Raw genomic sequence first — 19,496 nt, 5'->3', positions numbered from 1 at the left:
CAAGGTGGAGAAATAGGAAAAAGATTAATTGCTGCTAATACACTTAAGTATGTTCAGTTCTTAGGCACCCCACCCCCCAAGTTCCCTTTAGGTAGGATTCTCTGTCACTTGGCAGTGGGGGTGCTGGTTGTGTGGGGTGTCTGCAGTCCCCCCAAAGAGCCCAACTCCACTTCTTTATAGGCTATGAGGAGAATCATTACCCTGTGAGGTTGTCAACAGGGAACCAAGGCCAAGGACATAGAATAAGACAGACATTAACTGAGTAGTAACTACATGCCAGGCAATGTTTTACATTAGTCTCCACTTGACTTACATTAACTCAATTATCTTAACCACCATACAAAGCAGGGTCTCTTACAGTCATTCTCCAAACGAAATAGAGTACAGAGTCCAGTAACTTTCCCAACAACGTCAATCGCTAAGTAGATGGAGGAGTATGGAATTGAACCCACGCATTCTGGCTATAGGGCCTAAGGTTTTAACCAATAAATATAGAAGTAAATGCGGGAAGGGGAGCCAGAATTGCAGGGCACACCCTGTTTATCTACACCTGCCAGAAGAAAACGGACGACCCACAGTGAGAATGCCAGGGTAGGACTTCTAAAAGTGAATTAATCTTGAGACACTACTAGTTTACCTTTTATTGGCCACCGACTTAGTGCCAGGCACCGTGAAAAGGTGCTTAACATTTAATGCTCACAGTAACTCTCTTGAGTACGATTACACCACCCCATTTCATGGATGAGGAAGCTGACGCACAGGACTTGCCCAAGTCCCGCCGGCCAACTGCGGAGTGGCGGCTGCCCACGTGGCGCGGGGAAGCGGAACACAGCGGGGGCGGGGCCTGCCCGGCGGGGGCGGGGCCTCGGGTCTGGCGGGGCCTTGGGCGGCCGAGAAGCTCGGTGGAGCTGGCGAGGCTTTGGTGGGGTCGCACCTGTTGCGTGACTCCCCCACAGTCCAGCTACGGTAGTCCGATCACGAACACCCAGAGAGTGTAGAGAGAAGCTCAGACGAGTTCCGGGTCCTGCTCCCTGGGAAGCACGTGGCCTGCTCGCCTCTTGAGCAGAGAGCTGGGGGTCGGGACTCCGGGGTCTTCGAGGCCAGTGCAGCAGCTGAGGTCTGCCGGGGTCCGCCTCCCGCCTCCGGGCAATTTTGAAAGACTGCCTTACTTCTTCCATCGCAGTGCCAGGGCAGGGGTCCTCGGAGCGACTGGGCCAGGGTCGGGGTCCCGGCCCTCCTCCCCTCCTTTGCGACCCCGGCTTCCCGGCTGGGCAGACCCTGGCGGGCAGCCTCCCTCATACCCCTGCGGGCTCGGGCAGCATGGCCTCAGGTGAGTGTATGTGCGCGTCTGTTGGGGGGAGGGTCTCTGGGACAGAGAAGTGCGTGGGCAGGGTGACAAAAGGGTGGGGGTCTCAGCACAGCCTGCAGACCTAGGGAAGGTGGCCGTCTCCTCCTGGGGCGGGCCTTGGAGAGCAGAGCCTGAGTGCGAAAAGACGGAAAAGTCAGAAGTTGCTGGGGGCTCTTTCCTAGCCCCCCAGAGAAGCCCCTGCCTCCTGCCTTCCCAGAAGGTAGCTTCTGCCGGCCAGTGGAATTTTCCCAAGACAGGCTCCTCCCTACTGGGCCGGGATTCTCAGTTCTACCCCCATCCTCCCAGAGCTGGACTAACCCTGGGGCTGGGAGCCTGATAGAGAAAAGGGGACTGTGCCCCAGAGGGGCTGGGTTTTCACGGAGTACGCCTGCTCTGAGACAATGTGTTCTGAGCTTGGGGGACCTCGCACTGGATTCCTGTTTATTATTATCTTTTTCCCCCCATGCTGGATGGACCAGCTAGCCCGGACTTTGACTCCTGTGCCCCAGAGCCTTGGCAAGGGGCAAGGGCTCCTGAAGGGGTCAGTGGAGTGCTGGGGGCTGGCCCTTCCCCATCTTGTCTGCTCACCTCCCCCTCCACTCCCCCACCCCCCGCCCCCCGCCCCCAAGTCCCAGCTAGCAGCAGTCGCGTCACTCCAAGGTCTGAGGAGGGAAGGGAGGGGATAAGAGGCGGGGATGGAGGCCCCCCTGCCCGAGGTTGCCTAGACAACATCAGAAATCGTGGCCAGGGCCTCTTCCGCCTGCGGGGCTTCTGCTTCCTGCATCAGTCACTCCCGCTGGGGGCGGGGCGGAGGAAGGGGTTGGATGTGGCAGAGCGAGGCCCAGCTGGTGCGGCTCAGACTCCCCCCGCCGTCTCCGCCGCTCGAGCCATGGCATCCAACCCATCTGGCCCCAGCAGCCCCAAGGCCAAATATCCCTTTAAGAAGCGGGTCAGCTTGCAGGCCTCCTCTGCAGTACCAGGTGAGTGTGTGCTTCCTAGCCTCAGGCGCTGCCTCTGCCCCACCACCACTGGCCCAGGCCACTGCACCCCCTCTGGGGTGATGCCCCTCCTTGTCCTCAGTCCCAGGGACAGCTGGCTTGGGAGGTGGGGTGGGGAGGGAGGTGGGGTGGAAGGTGACAAGTTCTGTGTTGGGGGTGCTGCCCTCTGTAACGAGGAGTGGGCGCAGGTGTGGGTGCAGCAAGAGGTGTGTTTGCACACGTGTCAGCGTGCGGATGTGCTAAGACCGTGTGCATGTGGAGCGTGTGTGTGAATGGAGAGGGAGATGTGTGGGACTGGCTGGTTTGTGGGCTGGCCACACTGCTGGCGGCTGTGTCTTTACTGGGCAGGCTCAGGCGTCCTCCTGTGCTTAGTTCTTATTTCTAGGACCCCAGATCCCGAATCCCCTTCCTGGGGGGCGAGGGGGGTCTGATATTAGGGCACACTCATTGCCACTGGGCATCCCAGGGGCTGGGGGCTCAACCGTAGCCATCATTTGCTGTTTGCCCGTTCCTGGTTTTTCTTGTGGGCTTCCTCGGAAGTATGGGGTGTCCTTGGGCCAGGCCTGTTTTTGGGGCTCGGGCTGGGGCCGCTGCCTACTTGTGTGCGCCTGCACCCTTTGGTTTGCCTCCCACTCTGGTAGGCATCTCTGCACCATTTGGAGCAGGCAGCATGGTGTGGCTGTGTCTATCTCCCTGAGGGCTAGGCTGCCTGAGTCTGCTTGCTGAGGGATATCTACCTGCCGTCTGCTGCCCCAGGCCTTGTGGCTAAGGAAGGGCCCCCGCCCCCCATTTTGGTGACCAGGTCAAGCCAGTGTCTTCTCCCCCTTCCCTCAGCAGCTCTCTGTACCTATAGCCTGACCATCCGTCTCCTGTATTTTCTTATGCCATTGAAAATACTGCCCAGAGGTCAGTGCTGGCCTGAGGGTCTGTGTTTTCTGTGCCCAGGTCTGGGCCCTCCAGAGAGTGTGTCCCCTGGGGCTAGATATGTACATCTTTGTGTGGTGACTCGGTGGGAGCATCTGAGACTTAGGGGTCGAAGCCTCGGGCACATCTCTGCCTCTCGACTGAGGCAGTCCTGGCAGTGAGTGAGGGGGCGCCTGGTCAGAGGGTAGATGAGGTGGCAAGATCTTGGTTGGTGGGAGCAGCCCCTCTGGCTTTTGGTGGACTACTCGTGTGTGTGGTGCAGTGCACAGATTCTGGGGAAGGGACCAGCAGGCAGGAAGCTGGGTCTTCTAGGCCTGGCCTCAGGGAGTGTGGAGGCTACTGCCTGTCACCTCTAGTGAAGCCCTGGAACCCCGGGCAGGGGCCTGCAGGCCTGGAGGAATGGCTCTGGCTGCTGGAGCCTGTCCTGGTCACCGCAGTGCTTCTGTGGAGGTCCTGGGCCACCCTGCTAAGATGGGAGGTTGAGATTAGGACCTTCAATTCAGCTCCTCCTGACCTGATAGAGACCAGCCCTGGAGGTCTGTGGGCGGCCTCCCCTGCCAGGGTCTGGAAGGCAGGAGTTGTGTAAGATCAGGTCTCTTGGGCACGTAAGGACCGCAGGCTCCGTCTTATACCCTGGGTGTGGAGCAGGTGCCCATTTTTCTTTCCTCTTCCTGCTCTGCCCTCTTGCAAGTATGAGATAGTGTCACCCCCCATCTCTACCCCTGACCAATTCCGTTCTCTTTGCTGCCCTTCACTGCTTGGTTGTGCCGGCCTGCACTGGGCCTGAGAACCTCCCACCCTCCCTAGAAGGTTGGACTGTGCATGGTAAGTGCTTGGAGCGTCCCGGGAGTTCATAATCACAGGGAATGGTGTTTAACACCACAGCTGCAGAGCTCTATCTCTATGAGCCGTACAGCAGTTGGTGGGTAGACAGGGCAGGACCCGCTTATCACCCCGTTATAGACAGGACTTGAAGCCTCTGGGAGGAGAGACATGCCAGTAAGTGGGAATAGAGTCAGACTCAAGTCCTCCAAATTCTAGTCCCTTATCTCCCACACTTCTCCTCCTGGACGGTTTGTTCCCGACGATAGGCTTCGAGAGGAGGCTGGAGGTCTGGGGAGCCATGAATCAGGCCCCATGGGCAGTAGAGAAGCTCAGTACCTGGTCCCTACCGGGACTGAGTCACTTCCCTCACTGCCAGCCAACTTCTGTCCCTGGAAGAGGCTTTGTCTGTCCCCAGGGACCCAGGGGACAGTGGTGAGCAAAACAAGGCCACCGGGCAGGGGAAGCCGGCCTGGGGCTGTTGTGTACGGAGGGGAGGGGAGGGCTGCTCGTCCCCTCTTCTCCCCCCACCCCTTTGGCCACCCTGGCCCTACCCACGCACCATTCCCCAGGGTAGTGCGTTTTAAGGAGGCCCAGCCCCTCCCAGCCAGACTGCCCTGCCTGGGTCAGCCTACCCTGCTCCACCCCCTTGGGGGCTCCACTTTAGGCTGGGCCCTGGTACGGTAGAGGTTAAAGCTGTTCCCTTCTGAGGTTCCTCTGATTTCCCAACTCTGATGCTCCTTCCCTTGATTTCTGGTTCCCCTGGGCCTCCCTAGCCCCCTGCTTGCTGTCATCCTAGGGTCTCCCCTGCATGCAGCTGCACTTGGTACAGCCCGTGCCGGCCCCTGAGCTGTCCTGGGGGACTGGCTACAGCCCCACTCAGCAAACCAGCCGGCGAGGGGCACAGGGCTGCTGGCTGGAGCTGCCTGAACTCTAGGTAGGATCCAGGCCTGCACCAGGGAGAGTGGGGGCTGGGTCCTGGATCTAGGGCAGGCACCTCCTCTTCCCTTTGTCCAGCCTTGGGACCCAACTCTGGGGGATCGTGAAGTGAGCCCACAGACTTTAAGGCATGCTACCTGGGCAGAGCCTCCAATCCATCCCTAAGACCCGGCGCCGAGGGGAAAGGAGCGTGCCGGAAGGGAGCACCCTTCAGAGCAGGCTGGGAGAGCCCAGTTTGGTGTGGAGAGCTTCCTGGTGGGGAGGGTGGGGCTGGTAGCCCAGGGAGGGTCTGACTTGGCTGGGAGCTCAGGCAGCCCCTCTAGACTAGCAGCTTCGAGGCCTTTAGTGCCAGCCTTCCGGTGGTGCGGCTGAGGAGTTCTGCCCTCCATGTGGAGAGGCCCTGGCTTCTGATAATCCCTTCCCCAGGCCCTCCCTGGGGCCTCCGGCCCAGATCCTGGGGCCTCTGAGTGGCGCAGACTGTTTGTGGCAGTCCCCTTTGGAGGGGCAGCCAGCAGTGGGAGGGGCAGCTGGGGGCCGGGCCACATCTTGGCCGCCCTGGGGTCCGGGGGGGAGAGGGCACACCACTGGGGAGGAGGTAGGGTTCCTGCTGCCAACTAGGCCCTCCACTTCCCCTCCTCCTCTTCCCTTGGGGTCTGGTCCCCAGGTCAGAGCTGAGTGGCAGATGCGACTTGCTTGTGCTCTATAGGTCTGGGATGTCGGGCGCAGGCCCTGGGTTCCGAGAGGAGGCTTGCTGGGTCCACAAGCAGGTCTGATCCGGGCTGGCCTGCCTGCCCTGGAAGCTGTGGGCCCGGCCACCAGGTCCTTAATGAGCACCCGGGAGAGGGTGTGTGTGTGTGTGTGTGTGTGTGTGTACGTGTGTACGTGTGTGTGTACACATGCACCTTAATGAGCACCCGGGAGGTGTGTGTGTGTGTACACGTGTGTGTGTATGTGTGTACATGTGTGCCTGCCTGTAGGAGGTCTCCTGCTCCCTGAGGCAGCGGGTCGCTCTAGAGGCAGCCTCAGGAGCCCCCCCACTCCTGAGCCTGGAATGGCTGAGGGGCCCCGCGCTAGACTGTGAGGGTGAGGTCCTTTGGGAGCCACATGCAGGCCCGATCCTCAGCCTCTGAGGAGGGACTGCCCACTTTCCAGGCCCCTGGCCTCTCTCTGGGACAGGCCTGGGGCGTGCAGGGGCCCAGGGCTTCTAGTGCACACAGGCCCTGCCCTCCACCCTTTGACCCTGGCATCGCTGTCTCCACAGAGGCTCGGGGTGGGCTGGGGGCCCCTCCGCTGCAGTCTGCCCGATCCCTGCCAGGCCCTGCCCCCTGCCTCAAGCACTTCCCACTCGACCTACGCACGTCCATGGATGGCAAATGCAAGGAGATCGCGGAGGTATCGCCTGGCACCGCACCCTGTGTCCCTCCACTGCCGTCCCCGTGCCCTGTCTCTGCTCCCCACACCCCTCCATCTCAGCCGTCCCCTTACTCCACGCTTGGCTGTGCCCCGATCCCTAGCCTCTCCCAGGTACCTGCAGCTCCCCATCCTGAGACTCCGCAAGGGAGGGCCTGGCACACTGACGCTGCCTTCCCTCCCACCAGGAGCTGTTCAGCCGCTCCCTGGCTGAGAGCGAGCTCCGCAGCGCCCCGTACGAGTTCCCTGAGGAGAGCCCCATTGAGCAGCTGGAGGAGCGGAGGCAGCGTCTGGAGAGGCAGATCAGCCAGGATGTCAAGTAGGGCCCCAGGCTCAGAGTCCAGCAGGCAGCCATGGGTGGAGGGGGCACGGCTAGGCTGCTGCGGGGTCGGGGCTAGGGGGCACGGGGGTGGCCTGCCCAGCGTCCGTCTGTCTCTACTGGGATACTCTCAGAGCCCTGTCTCTGTCCCTCTCCCATCCTGTGCTCCCTCAGACCGGCTGGCGAGGGACCGTAGACCAGTGTTATGGAGCGCAGGCTTTGGAGTCAGGCTCTTGGGTTCTGGCTCTGTCTTGTACCCACCCGTGTGGCCTAGAACGTGTCACTCAGCTTCTGGGTGGGCTTTCTCATCTGTAACGTGGGGGTCGGACAACAGCCACAGTGCAGGATTCCACGGCCCCACGGGGCCACGAGGAACAACACGGGCACAGCAGGCAGCACGGGGCAGGGACCTGACCACCGGGGCCATCCCTCCCTTGTCATCGGCCTGACCTCTTGCCCCTCTCCCTTCTAGGCTGGAGCCGGACATCCTGCTTCGGGCCAAGCAAGATTTCCTGAAGACAGACAGTGCCTCGGACCTCCAGTGAGGAGGGCAGAGGGGCGCGGAGGGCTGTGGGGCTGTGGGGCCTGTCCCGCTGCTGGCTCCAGCCCCCTCCCTTGTGCTCTCCGCTCGTAGGCTCTACAAGGAGCAGGGCGAGGGGCAAGGCGACCGGGGCCTGCGGGAGCGAGACGTGGTGCTAGAGCGGGAATTTCAGCGGGTCACCATCTCCGGCGAGGAGAAGTGTGGGGTCAGTGTTGGCAGGGCCTTGGGTCTCTACCCCTCTTGACTCCAGGAGTCCCCGTGGGCTCCCCCAGCCTGGGAGCTGGGTGCGGCTTAGAGAGGGCATTTCTCTTTTCAAAAGCTGGAGGGGCAAAGGTTCTGTGGCTGGGAGCTAGTTGATGCGCTGTTTCCAGGGTCAAGGCTTCGGGGAAGGGGTGAGGGTGAGCCTGGTCTGGGCCTGAGAGCAAGGAGAGTGACCCCATGTCTTGGCTCCAGGTGCCATTCACAGACCTGCTGGACGCAGCCAAGAGCGTGGTGCGGGCACTCTTCATCCGGGAAAAGTACATGGCCCTGTCGCTGCAGAGTTTCTGCCCCACCACCCGCCGGTACCTGCAGCAGCTGGCTGAGAAGCCTCTGGAGACACGGACCTACGAGCAGGGCCCTGACACCCCCGTGTCCGCTGGTGGGACCCCCCATCCCTGCCCTGCTCCAAGTGCCCTGGTGTCCCCGACTCCCTGAGCTTTGGTGCCCGAGAACCTCCACCCTGCCTGCTTTCCCCCACCCAGGCTCATGCCAGCCCCTTGGTCCATGGTGGGTGGAGGCAGAGGCAGGAGCTCTCCCTCTCTGTGGGGCCTCTGGGCTGGGCAGCGGGTGGCCTGGAAGAGCCCTGGCCCTGACTCCACCCTCCCCACCCTGCAGATGCCCCGGTGCACCCCCCTGCGCTGGAGCAGCACCCCTATGAGTACTGTGAGCCAAGCACCATGCCTGGGGACCTGGGCTTGGGTCTGCGCATGGTGCAGGGCGTGGTGCATGTCTACACCCGCAGGGAACCCGATGAGCAGTAAGCGGGTGTGGGGAATGCGGCGGGGGAGAGCTGTGTGGGGGCTGCTCCAGCTTGGGAGGGCCCACGGGGCACGACTTGCTCCCCTCACCTGAGCTCCTCTTACCTGCCAGTTGCCCAGAGGTGGAGCTGCCGTACCCTGACCTGCAGGAATTTGTGGCGGATGTCAATGTGCTGATGGCCCTGATAATCAACGGCCCCATGTGAGTCCCTGCCTGGCCCAGACACTCGGCTCCCTTCCAGCCCGGACTGCCCAGCTGCAGCCCTGCCGCAAACACCTGCCGCCACCTCTCACCCCTTCACAGTCACCGAGAACTAGCCTTTCCCTCCATCTGTCTCCCCGCCACCCCCCGCAGCCTCAGTCCTGTCCCCTCCCCCCTCTGCTTGTGGCTCATTGCCCCTGCCTTGTTCTCTCCCTGTCCAGAAAGTCCTTCTGCTACCGCCGCCTACAGTACCTGAGCTCCAAGTTCCAGATGCACGTGTTGCTCAATGAGATGAAGGAGCTGGCCGCCCAGAAGAAGGTGCCACACCGAGATTTCTACAACATCCGGAAGGTGGGCCCTCCCCACGTGTCCGGCCCTGCGCCCCTGCCTGGCCTCCCTTGCGGACTGGCCTCCAGGGAACCCAGTGGCCCCCCCGTTGCACCCCAGGTGGACACACACATCCATGCCTCGTCCTGCATGAACCAGAAGCACCTGCTGCGCTTCATCAAACGCGCGATGAAGCGGCACCTGGAGGAGATCGTGCACGTGGAGCAGGGCCGTGAGCAGACGCTGCGGGAGGTCTTTGAGAGCATGAATCTCACTGCTTACGACCTGAGTGTGGACACGCTGGACATGCACGCGGTCTGTCCCGCTGGCACAGGGGCTGAGGGGCTGGGTCAGTGTGTGGCCCAGGGGCAGGGGTGACCTGGGCCTGCCCATCTTCCCCAGGACAGGAACACCTTCCATCGCTTTGACAAGTTCAATGCCAAGTACAACCCCATTGGGGAGTCTGTCCTCCGAGAGATCTTCATCAAGACCGACAACAGGGTTTCTGGAAAGTACTTTGCCCACATTATCAAGGTGAGGAGGAGGGACCGCCCAGGCCCATGTGCAGGGGTAGCGAGAGCCTTGAGCAGCCCTCTCCCTGACCGCACGGGAGCCGGGTGGGTGGGTGTGATGGTTGCCCGCCCCCCCGCCCCTGCATGTCTTTCAGGAAGTGATGTCCGACCTGGAGGAGAGCAAATACCAGAACGCGGAGCTGCGGCTCTCCATCTATGGGCGCTCGAGGGACGAGTGGGACAAGCTGGCGTGCTGGGCCGTGAAGCACCGAGTACACTCTCCCAACGTGCGCTGGCTCGTGCAAGTGCCCCGCCTCTTGTGAGTGTCCCTCAGAGCGGGAGGGAACGTGCGGGGCAGGGTTCAAGGGGACAGCACCTGCCTCCTGCCTGCCCGGGGTGGCGGGTCCCCCCACCCCAGCCGAGCCCTCTGAGTGGGAGGGGTACCCCCTGGTTCCGCTTGTGGTCTGCCCAGCCCGGCCCACCCAGGGTCGTGCAGAAGCGCTTCGGCGCGTGTGGGCCAGGCTCCGACGCTTGGTGAACGCTGTCCTGTGCGCGCGTCTTGCGTGCAGCGACGTGTACCGTACCAAGGGCCAGCTAGCCAACTTCCAGGAGATGCTGGAGAACATCTTCCTGCCACTGTTTGAGGCCACCGTGCACCCTGCCAGCCACCCGGAGCTGCACCTTTTCTTGGAGCACGTAAGGGGGCTGCACGGGGCAGGGGGGGGGAGGGCGGCCTGCCTCAGGGGCCGCTGCAGCTCTGGGCCTGACCCCAGCATCCCGGGCCAGGTGGATGGCTTCGACAGCGTGGATGATGAGTCTAAGCCTGAGAATCACGTCTTCAACCTGGAGAGCCCCCTCCCCAAGGCTTGGGTGGAGGAGGACAACCCACCCTATGCCTACTACCTGTACTACACCTTTGTCAACATGGCCATGCTGAACCACCTGCGCAGGTGCCTGTTCCTCCCGTGTGCTGACTCTGCTGCCCTGTCCTGGGGCCGCCGGAGCCCCGACCCACCCCTTGCTCCCACTCCCAGACCCAGGGAGTTCTTTCCGGGCTCACCCCTCACAGCCAAGAATCTGCCCCTGGCGCTTTGTCCCAGGTCCAGGTGGCCACCGGGCGGGGGGCTCGGGAGCCCGGGCTGGGGAGCTGACGCTATCTTTCTGCCCCCAGGCAGAGGGGCTTCCACACGTTTGTGCTGAGGCCACACTGTGGGGAAGCGGGGCCCATCCACCACCTGGTGTCGGCCTTCATGCTGGCCGAGAACATTTCTCACGGGCTGCTTCTGCGCAAGGTCAGGGCCTGCACCCCCAGCCTCCCCTCCTGATCGCTCACCTCCCTTTCAACCCTTCGAGCCTCTTCAGTAACTGATCTCCCTCCTCACCAAACCCCCAGTTTGGACCCCTGCACAGCCCAGCCCCCACACTGCGACCCTCGCTTGGATCTTGGCTGTAAATGACCCTCTGTACGTGAGGCCGAGGCTGGGCTCCCCGCCCTCTCCACTGTGGCCTGCACCCCCCCAGAGCCAGGGCTCCTCCCCAGCCTTGAGGCCGCCTGACAGGCCCCTCCCCGCTGCCCACGCAGGCCCCCGTCCTGCAGTACCTGTATTACCTGGCCCAGATTGGCATCGCCATGTCTCCTCTCAGCAACAACAGCCTCTTCCTCAGCTACCACCGGAACCCGCTCCCCGAGTACCTGTCCCGCGGGCTCATGGTCTCCCTGTCCACTGATGATCCCCTGCAGTTCCACTTCACCAAGGTCAGAACCCGGCGGCTGGTGGTCCTGGGACGCCCAAGACACCCAGGCCCCTGGGGCTCGGCGCTGGTGCTGCCCCCTGCTGGTGGAGTGCAGCACGTCCTGGGGCAAATCCTGCCATCCTGCCGAGAAGGGGGGGGCGCGCAAGGACAGGTGGGCGGACACTGGGTGGCAGGGCCGCGTGCACCCGTCTGAGGGCACCTGGCCTGCGCAGGAGCCACTGATGGAGGAGTACAGCATCGCCACGCAGGTGTGGAAGCTCAGCTCCTGCGACATGTGTGAGCTGGCCCGCAACAGCGTGCTCATGAGCGGCTTCTCCCACAAGGTACCACCCCCACCCGCCTGGAGCCTGGTGTCCACCCTCTCCTCTCCTCTGCGTTTGGGGAGGTGCCAGGGGTGCTGGCCCTGGGATGGTTCAGGCCTGGGGCGTGGCCCCTCAAAGCTAGCTGCGGCCCTGTCTGATACCCCTGCCCACTGCAGGTGAAGAGCCACTGGCTGGGACCCAACTATACCAAGGAGGGCCCCGAGGGCAATGATATCCGCCGTACGAACGTGCCGGACATCCGTGTGGGCTACCGCTATGAGACTCTGTGCCAGGAGCTGGCTCTCATCACACAGGCTGTCCAGAGTGAGATGCTGGAGACCATCCCCGAGGAGAGCGGGGTCACGACAAGCCCGGGGCCTCAGTGAGCCCGGCCCACCGTGTCCCCCGCAGCTCAGCACCTTGACCACGTTTTATCCTCAGACCCCTCCCGCCCTGTCACGTCTGCATGTGTCCGTTCTTCTTCGTTCTGTCCCGCATGTCTCCAACCTGTATCTGTTCCGGTGCCACCTCCAGGAAAGTGGTGCCCAGAATCTGCTTTGCTCTTGTCTTGGCTCGGATGGTACCTGATGGCCCAGGTTTGCTGGCTGCCCTGCCCATGGCCCTGTCCCAGGAACCTCTGAAGCCTGGCTGTCCGGTGGGCGTCTAAGTGTCCACAGGGGCTAGGGATGGTTGAGGGGGACTGGCCCCTCTAGCCTTTGGGGTCCTATCTGGGCAGATGTCGTCTTGTGTGTGAGGCTGAGGAGCAGGCAGGTGGGGCCCGTGTGTATCTGCCGGGGGTCTGTGGCACTCCCACAGTTCCAGTGAGCACAGCTGGGCGGAGAGCTCAGTCACAACCCTGGCGGCCTGGACTCGGGCCTCGGCGGCGCTGGACCACCGCCTCCACCACGTCACTGCCTAGCAGCCTCCTCCGTCCTTTCTCTGGTCCACATGCTCTTCTGGTGTCAGCTTCCTGTGCCTCTGTGGGAGGGGGTAGCTGCCCTATGTTGTGTCTGGGGCCACTACAGCTGGAGGGTCCTGAATCTGTCACCAGCCCTGGGGGTGGTAGCCCCACGATGGTCCCCAGAGTTTTGGCCAGACCTGAATCCACCTGGTCCCCTGTGTTGTGTTTTGGACTGAGGCCTTTGCTGTGAAATGCAGTGTTTCATACAATCCCATCTTTCCTAGTGCATGAGAAATAAAGATTATTTAAGTAATGAGGCAGGTGGGATCTCTGTTTGGAGAGGGAGAGCCATGGGGGCGGTGGCGGAGGGTGGATCCAGGAGCACTGTGGCTAGAGGTGCAGCAGATCCTAAGGGGAGTGACTGGGCTTGGCTGATGTGTGTTTGTGAATGCAGAAACGGACTATGGAAGCTGGGTGAGAGGAGAGGCCCACCAGGGATGCATCTGCTGCCCCAGGCCCTTGTCCTGTCTGCCCCTTCTGAAGTGGGCACTTGGCCCCAGGTCTGGGGCACATTCCTGTCATACCAGTTTGAGGACTAGCATCCCTTGCGTCTCCTACTGCCTCACTTCCAGCCTCTCGGGACAACTGGGTAAATGTGGGAATCCGCACTTAAAAGCAGACCTGAGGCCAGTGGTTCTCAAACTTGGGACATCAGGCTTTTTAAGATTTTATTTATTTTTGCACACACGTGCGAGAGAGAGAGCGAGAGAAAGAGAGCACAAGCGGGGGGAGTGGCAGAGGGAGAAGCAGACTCCCCACTGAGCAGGGAGCCCGATGCGGGGCTCAATCCTAGGACCCTGGGATCATGACCTGAGCCAAAGGCAGACGCTTAAGGACTGAGCCCCCCAGGCGCCTAAGTGACTTGGCTCCGGTCCATGTTTCATGCATAATCTCCGGACCACCTCCTTGGACATAGAAGTTGCTGCAGTGTGCTGCCGGAGTAAAGGAGAAAAGTGGAATGTGACCTGTGCTGTGCAGGGTCTTGGGTTGGTGACAGAGAAGCCTGCGGCTGCTGAGTGGGGCGATGGATGGGCTGGCGCTTCAGAAACAATTAGCCCTGGGACAGCAGGAGCGTGAGTAATCGAGGGCCCGGTGAGGGAGCGGGAAGCTGGCTTCCTCCCCTCCTGTCAGCCTGCTCTGCCCCAGCCCCGCCTCTCCCTGGCAGACTGCACACGGGCACCTCCCCAGGCACCCCTGGGCGGAAGCCCTCCTGAGGGTCGCTAGCCACCAGGCTCGCGCCTGGCCAAGACCAGGGCTCCATCCGTCTCCAGAAGGCATCACTCGCAAATTCATTCTAGCCATTTACAGATGCTAGAACCACACGTGAGAGCAGAATGCTGAGCAAGAGATTGTACCATGCTGGCTGGTTTCTGGCTCGGGAAACAGCCCCAGGAGGAGCAGGTGGGGATTGGAAGGCAGGGGCCTCACAACCCAGGGCTCCCCACCCCCACCCCGAGCCTCGTCTGCCCAAGGAACTCGGCTTTTCCATGTAACAGGATCCATCCCATGTTCTCATCCTTTGTAACGTTCTCAGTGTGTGCTGAGGCCTAGTCCTCAGGAGATGACCAATTTAAAGAGTTTCTTAGCAACCTCTCCCTCTTTTAAAAAAAACGACTTGCTTCTGGTTTTTTAGTTTCTCAGAAATTTCTCTTTTAAGCATTTACTGAGAGCAAATAATTTGACAATGGTAAGGCCTGATAGTTTTTCCTGTCTGAAAAGAAAATAATTTTCATTTAGAGAAATTTGGAAACTAGAAAAATGGGAAGAAAAAAGCCCACTCACAGTCCACCAGTTTCAACAACTATTTGCTGATCATCTGCATGTCAGATATGTTTATATATTTTATTTTATTTTGATTTATATATATATTTTTAGAGAAAGAGCGTGGGTAGGGGCAGAGGGAGAGGGAGAGAATCTTAAGCAGGCTCCACACCTGGTGCAGAACCTGACGTGGGGCTCAATCCCATGACCCCGAGATCATGACCTGAACTGAAATCAAGAGCCAGACGCCTAACTGGGCCATCCAGGCACCCCTTTATAGATCTTAAATACGTATGTATATATTCCTTTCAGCTCTTTTCTAAGAAGGCGTTTTTGAGTTGAGATCATATATGTATAATTTTGTGTTCCTAAGATATTTGAACGTAAGTCCTTCCCCATTTCATTAAAATATCCTTTATAAATACAGGCATACCTCAGGGAGATTGCAGGTTGGGTTCCAGACCACCTCAAGGAAGCGGATATCACAATAAAGTGAGTCGAATTAATTTTTGGTTTCCCAGTGTGTAGAAAACTTCTGTTTACACTCTACTACGGTCTATTAAGTATGCAATAACATTCTGTCTAAGATGTAGCATATGTATAAAGTATGTAAAAAATAAAATGGCATATATATAAAAACAACGCATACCTTAATTTAAAAAAAAACTTTATTGCTAAAAAAATGCTAACCATCACCTGACCTTCTCAGCAAGTTGTCATCTTTTTGCTGGTGGAGGGTCTTGCCTGGACATGGACGGCTGCTGACTGATCAGGGTGATAGCTGCTGAAGGCTCGGGTGGCTGTGGCAATTTCTTCTACTAAGACAACAGTGAAGTTTGCCGCATTGATTTGACTCTTCCTTTCACAAACAATTTCTCCCATTTTTCTGTAGCAAGCGGTGCTGTTTGATAGCATTTTACCCACAGTTGAACTTCTTTCAAAATTGGGAGTCAGTCCTCTCAAAACCTGCTGCCTTTTTTTTTTCTAAAGATTTTATTTATTTATTTATTGAGAGAGAGAGAGAGAGAGAGTGCGAGCAGGGGGAGGGGCAGAGAGGGAGAGAATCTCAAGCAGACCCCATACGGTGGAGTCCCATGCCCAATGCAGGGCTTGCTCTCACGACCCCGAGATCATGACCTGAGCCGAAATCAAAAGTCGCTTAACTGAGCCACCCGGGCGCCCCTCCCCTGCTGCTGCTTTATCAACTAAGTTTTTGTGCTATTCTAAATCCTCTGTTGTCAGTTCAACAGTCTTCACATAATCTTCACCAGGCATAGATTCCATCTCAGGAAACCACTTTCTTTACTCATTCATAAGAAGCAGTTCCTCATCTATTCCTGTTTGATCATGAGATTGCAGCAATCCATTCTCATCTTCAGGCTCCACTTCTCATTCTAGCTCTCTTGCTGTTTCCACCGTATCTGCAGTTTCTTCCTCCACTGAAGTCTGGAACCCCCCAAAGTCCTCCGTGAGGGCTGGATTCCACTTCTTCCAAACTCCTGTTCATGTTGATACCGTGACCTCTTCCCGTGAATTACAAATAGTCTTAATGGCATCTAGAAGAGTGAATCCTTTCCAGAAGATTTCCGTGTACTTTGCTCAGGTCCATCAGAGGAATTACTAGCTGCAGCAGCTACGGCCTTACGAGATGCAATCCTTAAATAATACGACTTGACAATGGAAATGACTGGTTGGTGCCCGGGCTGCTGAATAGGTCCTGTGTCGGGAGGCACGAAGCCCACACGAGTCTCGTTGCACGTCTCCGTCAGAGCTCCTGCGTGAGCAGGTGCTTTGCCAGTGAGCAGTCATATTATGGAAGGAATTTTTTTTTTTTTTTCTGAGCAGCAGGTCTCAACAGTGGGCTTAAAATACTCAGTAAACCATGTTGTAAACAGATGTGCTGTCATCCAGGCTTTGTTGTTCCACTGATAGAGCACAGGCAGAGTAGATTAGCCTAATTCTCAAGGGCCCTAGGGCCTTCGGAATGATAAATGAGCACTGGCTTCCACTTAAAGTCACCAGCTGCATTAGCCCCTATAGGCTTTGGCGTAAGGGAATGTTGTGGCTGGTTTGATCTTCTATCCAGATCACTACAGCTTTCTCCATATCGGCAATAAGGCTGTTTGGCTTGCTTGCTTTTTTTTTTTTAAGGCTGTTTTGCTTCCTTATCATTCATGTGCTCACTGTAGCAGCACTTTTAATTTCCTCCAGGAACTTTTTCCTTTGCACGCACAACTTGCTAATAGGTGTAAGAAGCCTAGCTTTCAGCCTGTCTTGGCTTTTGACATGCCTTCTTCACTAAGCTTAATCATTTCTAGCTTTTGATTTAAAGTGTGAGACGTGCAACTTTTTTGAACACTTAGAGGCCCTTGTAGGGTTGTTAACTGGCCTAATTCCAATATTGTTGCGTCTCAGGGAGAAGGGAGAGCGCTGGGAAAGGCTGGTGGGTGGAGTAGTCAGAACGCACACATTTATTGTTTGTCATCTTCTATGGGCGTGGATTGGGATGCCTTCAGACAATTACAGTAGTGACACAAAGATCACTGGTCACAGATCACCATGACAAATAATAATGAAAAAATTTAGGGGCGCCTGGGTGGCGCAGTCGGTTAAGCTTCCGACTTGGTTTGGGGTCAGGTCATGATCTCGGGGTCGTGAGATGGAGCCCCAAGTTGGGCTCCGTGGTGAGCATAGAGCCTGCTTAAGAGTCTCTCCCTCTGCCCCCCCACCTGCTCACGCATGCACATGCGTGCTCGCTCTCAAAAAAAAAAAGTTTCAAAAATTGTGAGAAGTACCAAAGTGTGACACAGAGATACAAATGAGCAAAAGCTTTTGGAAAAATGGCACTGATAGACTTGCTTGAGGCAGGGTCGCCACAAACCTTTAGTTCGTGAAAAACCAGCATCTGCGAAGTGCGATAAAGCAAAACACAGTAAAACGAGGTATGCCTGTACACATTTTAATTACTGTGCGCTGTCCCGTGGAAGCCTCACCATCATTTACCATCACGCTCGTTGTTAAGAATGACTATGGCCTAATGTCATGGCTAACGTGATTCCATCATGGCTCTGGAATCAGACGGCCGGGGGGGTTGCATTTTGACTTCACTGTTATCTGGCTGTGTGACCTTGAGCAAGCTACTTCCCCTCTCTGTGCCTCTAGGTCCTCACCCATTTTATGGGAATAATAATAACACTGTCCTCACAGGGTGATTTTGGATTCATTCAGTCAATCCCATCTCCGGATATAAAGTATTAAGTGCTCAATAAGTAGTAGCTAGGGGGGTGCCTGGGTGCTCAGTCGGTTAAACGTCTGCTTTCGGCTTAGGTCATGATCCCAGGGTCCTGGGATCGAGCCCCGCATCGGGCTCCCTGCTCAGCGGGAAGCCTGCTTCTGCCCCTCTGCTCCTCCCCACTCATTCTCTCTCTCTCTCTCTCAAGTAAATAAATAAAATATTTAAAAAAATAAGTAGTAGCTAGTATTATCTTTACAGGCTCCACGGATATATTCCCCCAGTCTAGATGCTCATGAGTGAAGTGACCAGGCCCAAGATTCTTGGATCAGGTCCAAGAAAAAATATATATATAAATGTATTATATATATATTTTATTGCTTATCAGTAGAAATGAATGAAAATATGTAAGCCGAGCTTAAAGTCCTTTCCTTGCCCCCTACCTCCCCAAAGCTTCCCATGCGGTCCTGCCACTTCCTTCCCTTTTCTTGGCATCACGTCATGCCCCTCCTGATACCCTGCTGCGCAGGTGTGTGCGGACATCTGCGTGAGGGAGGCACCTGCCGTTCCTCTGCTCCTCCGTAGTAGTCGGGAGCTGGGGTTTCTGCCTCTTGTGTGGAGTTGGAGGTGAATAATGGTGGGCAGCAGAGAGAATTTAAAAAACTGGTCTGTGGGGCGCCGGGGTGGCTCAGTTCGTTCAGCATCCAACTCTTGATTTCGGCTCAGGTCATGATCTCAGGGTTGTGCGATCGAGCCCTGCATCAGGCTCCTCACTCAGTTCGGGGTCTGCTTGAGATTCTCTCTCCCCCTCTGCCCCTCCCCCACCTGTGTGCATGCAGAGGTGCGCATGCTCTCTCTCTCAAATAAATAAATCTTAAAAAAACAAACAACTGATCTGCTTTAGGTGCCCCTGGCTGGCTCAGTCGGTAGAGCATGCAACTCTTGATCTCAGGGTCTTGAGTTTGAGCCCGATGGGCATATAAAAAACAAAAAGCATGCAACTCTTGATCTCAGGGTCTTGAGTTTGAGCCCGATGGGCATATAAAAAATCAAAAAAACTGGTCTGCTTTAAAAGACCCCCACCAAAAAAAAAAAAAATAATAATAATAATAATAATAATAATAATAAAGCCCAGAGTGCAATACCCACGTCATCCAGTCTGCCCTGCAGGGACGGCCCTCAATGAAGTCTACACTGGGGGACAGTTCCTGGCCAGTCATAAAACTTTCACCTTCCCGGTGGCCCTTCCGGGGGGGGTTGAGGGAGGAGGGGTGGGTTCTGGCTGTGCCCCCACATGGGATGGGGGTGGTAGGGTTTGGTTAGGACGACAGTCGACCTAATTTCCAACCCCTACGTCAGAACATTCGCCCCATCAAAGTATTGCCTCATTTGTAAATTCATTTCTCTGAAACTCCAGTGAAGGCTTAAGTATTAAATCACATTTAACCCAACATTTGGCAAATCATTTTGTTTTCAAGATGAGAATAAAGTTGACCAGTTAGGACGCCCCGGACAGTCTGGGGTGGGTATTCCTGCAGTGGGATGTGCAGGGGCGGCCTTCGGGTCTGGAGACCGGAAGACCCCAGGTGCCCTGGGAGCAAACCCACCTACCCAGGGCCCAGGGAGGGCTTTTAAGGCCTGGGAAGTGTCAGAGCCCTAAAAGAAAAGTTTTGGGGGCCGCAGAATATGAAATAGACTGCCTCAAAATGGTGAAGGTTTAATCAAATGCTTTCAGAAAGTAGCATGTCAACTTTAATATCCCTTAAGTTTGGTATCCATACAAATGTCATTATATTTGAAAACAATCTGTAAGTTGGATTTTTGTCAAGAGTTCTAGGATATGCAGAACGATTGAAGAGAAATCATAGCCAAGAGTAAATTAAATGACTTATTCATAGTCAAGTAATTTCAAAAGCAAATTTATAAAAGCCCTTTTACATTTAAAGCAAAGAAATGTTATATCTGAGGAGGGATGTGAGTGCATTTTAGTTTGTTGTGATGGGGGGGTGGCCTCCGAGAATCCGATGCAGGGTCTGTAAAGGGCTGAAAACGGCCCTGCCCTGCAGGCCTGCTGGGGGTCTGGGGATGAGCTCAGCTTCTGCTCTAGCCCTCGGCCCTCCTGCC

General features: G+C 57.1%; 1 protein-coding gene across 4 annotated transcripts; it reads left to right on the top strand.

The window, feature by feature from the left end:
- Positions 1-839: 839 nt before the first annotated feature.
- AMPD2 (adenosine monophosphate deaminase 2) lies at positions 840-12,653 on the top strand. Of its 4 annotated transcripts, none has more exons than XM_032421964.1 (18): positions 840-1,330; positions 6,293-6,423; positions 6,630-6,760; positions 7,233-7,301; positions 7,395-7,506; positions 7,755-7,941; positions 8,178-8,319; positions 8,433-8,522; positions 8,744-8,873; positions 8,970-9,164; positions 9,252-9,383; positions 9,517-9,680; positions 9,931-10,057; positions 10,148-10,311; positions 10,533-10,653; positions 10,944-11,117; positions 11,329-11,439; positions 11,595-12,653. In XM_032421964.1, the coding sequence occupies exons 1-18, from the start codon at positions 1,321-1,323 to the stop codon at positions 11,802-11,804; spliced, it is 2,400 nt and encodes a 799-aa protein (XP_032277855.1). In that variant the 5' UTR covers positions 840-1,320; the 3' UTR covers positions 11,805-12,653. The 4 variants fall into 4 exon arrangements, with proteins under 4 accessions (XP_032277855.1, XP_032277866.1, XP_032277848.1 ...); XM_032421975.1 differs by lacking the exon at positions 840-1,330 and adding an exon at positions 2,030-2,328; XM_032421972.1 differs by lacking the exon at positions 840-1,330 and adding an exon at positions 4,986-5,029.
- Positions 12,654-19,496: the final 6,843 nt, after the last annotated feature.

This window comes from Phoca vitulina, unplaced genomic scaffold (genome assembly GCF_004348235.1).
Source record: "Phoca vitulina isolate PV1807 unplaced genomic scaffold, GSC_HSeal_1.0 scaffold2, whole genome shotgun sequence".
Lineage (NCBI taxonomy): Eukaryota > Metazoa > Chordata > Mammalia > Carnivora > Phocidae > Phoca > Phoca vitulina.
This window is presented reverse-complemented; position numbering and strand designations above follow the sequence as displayed.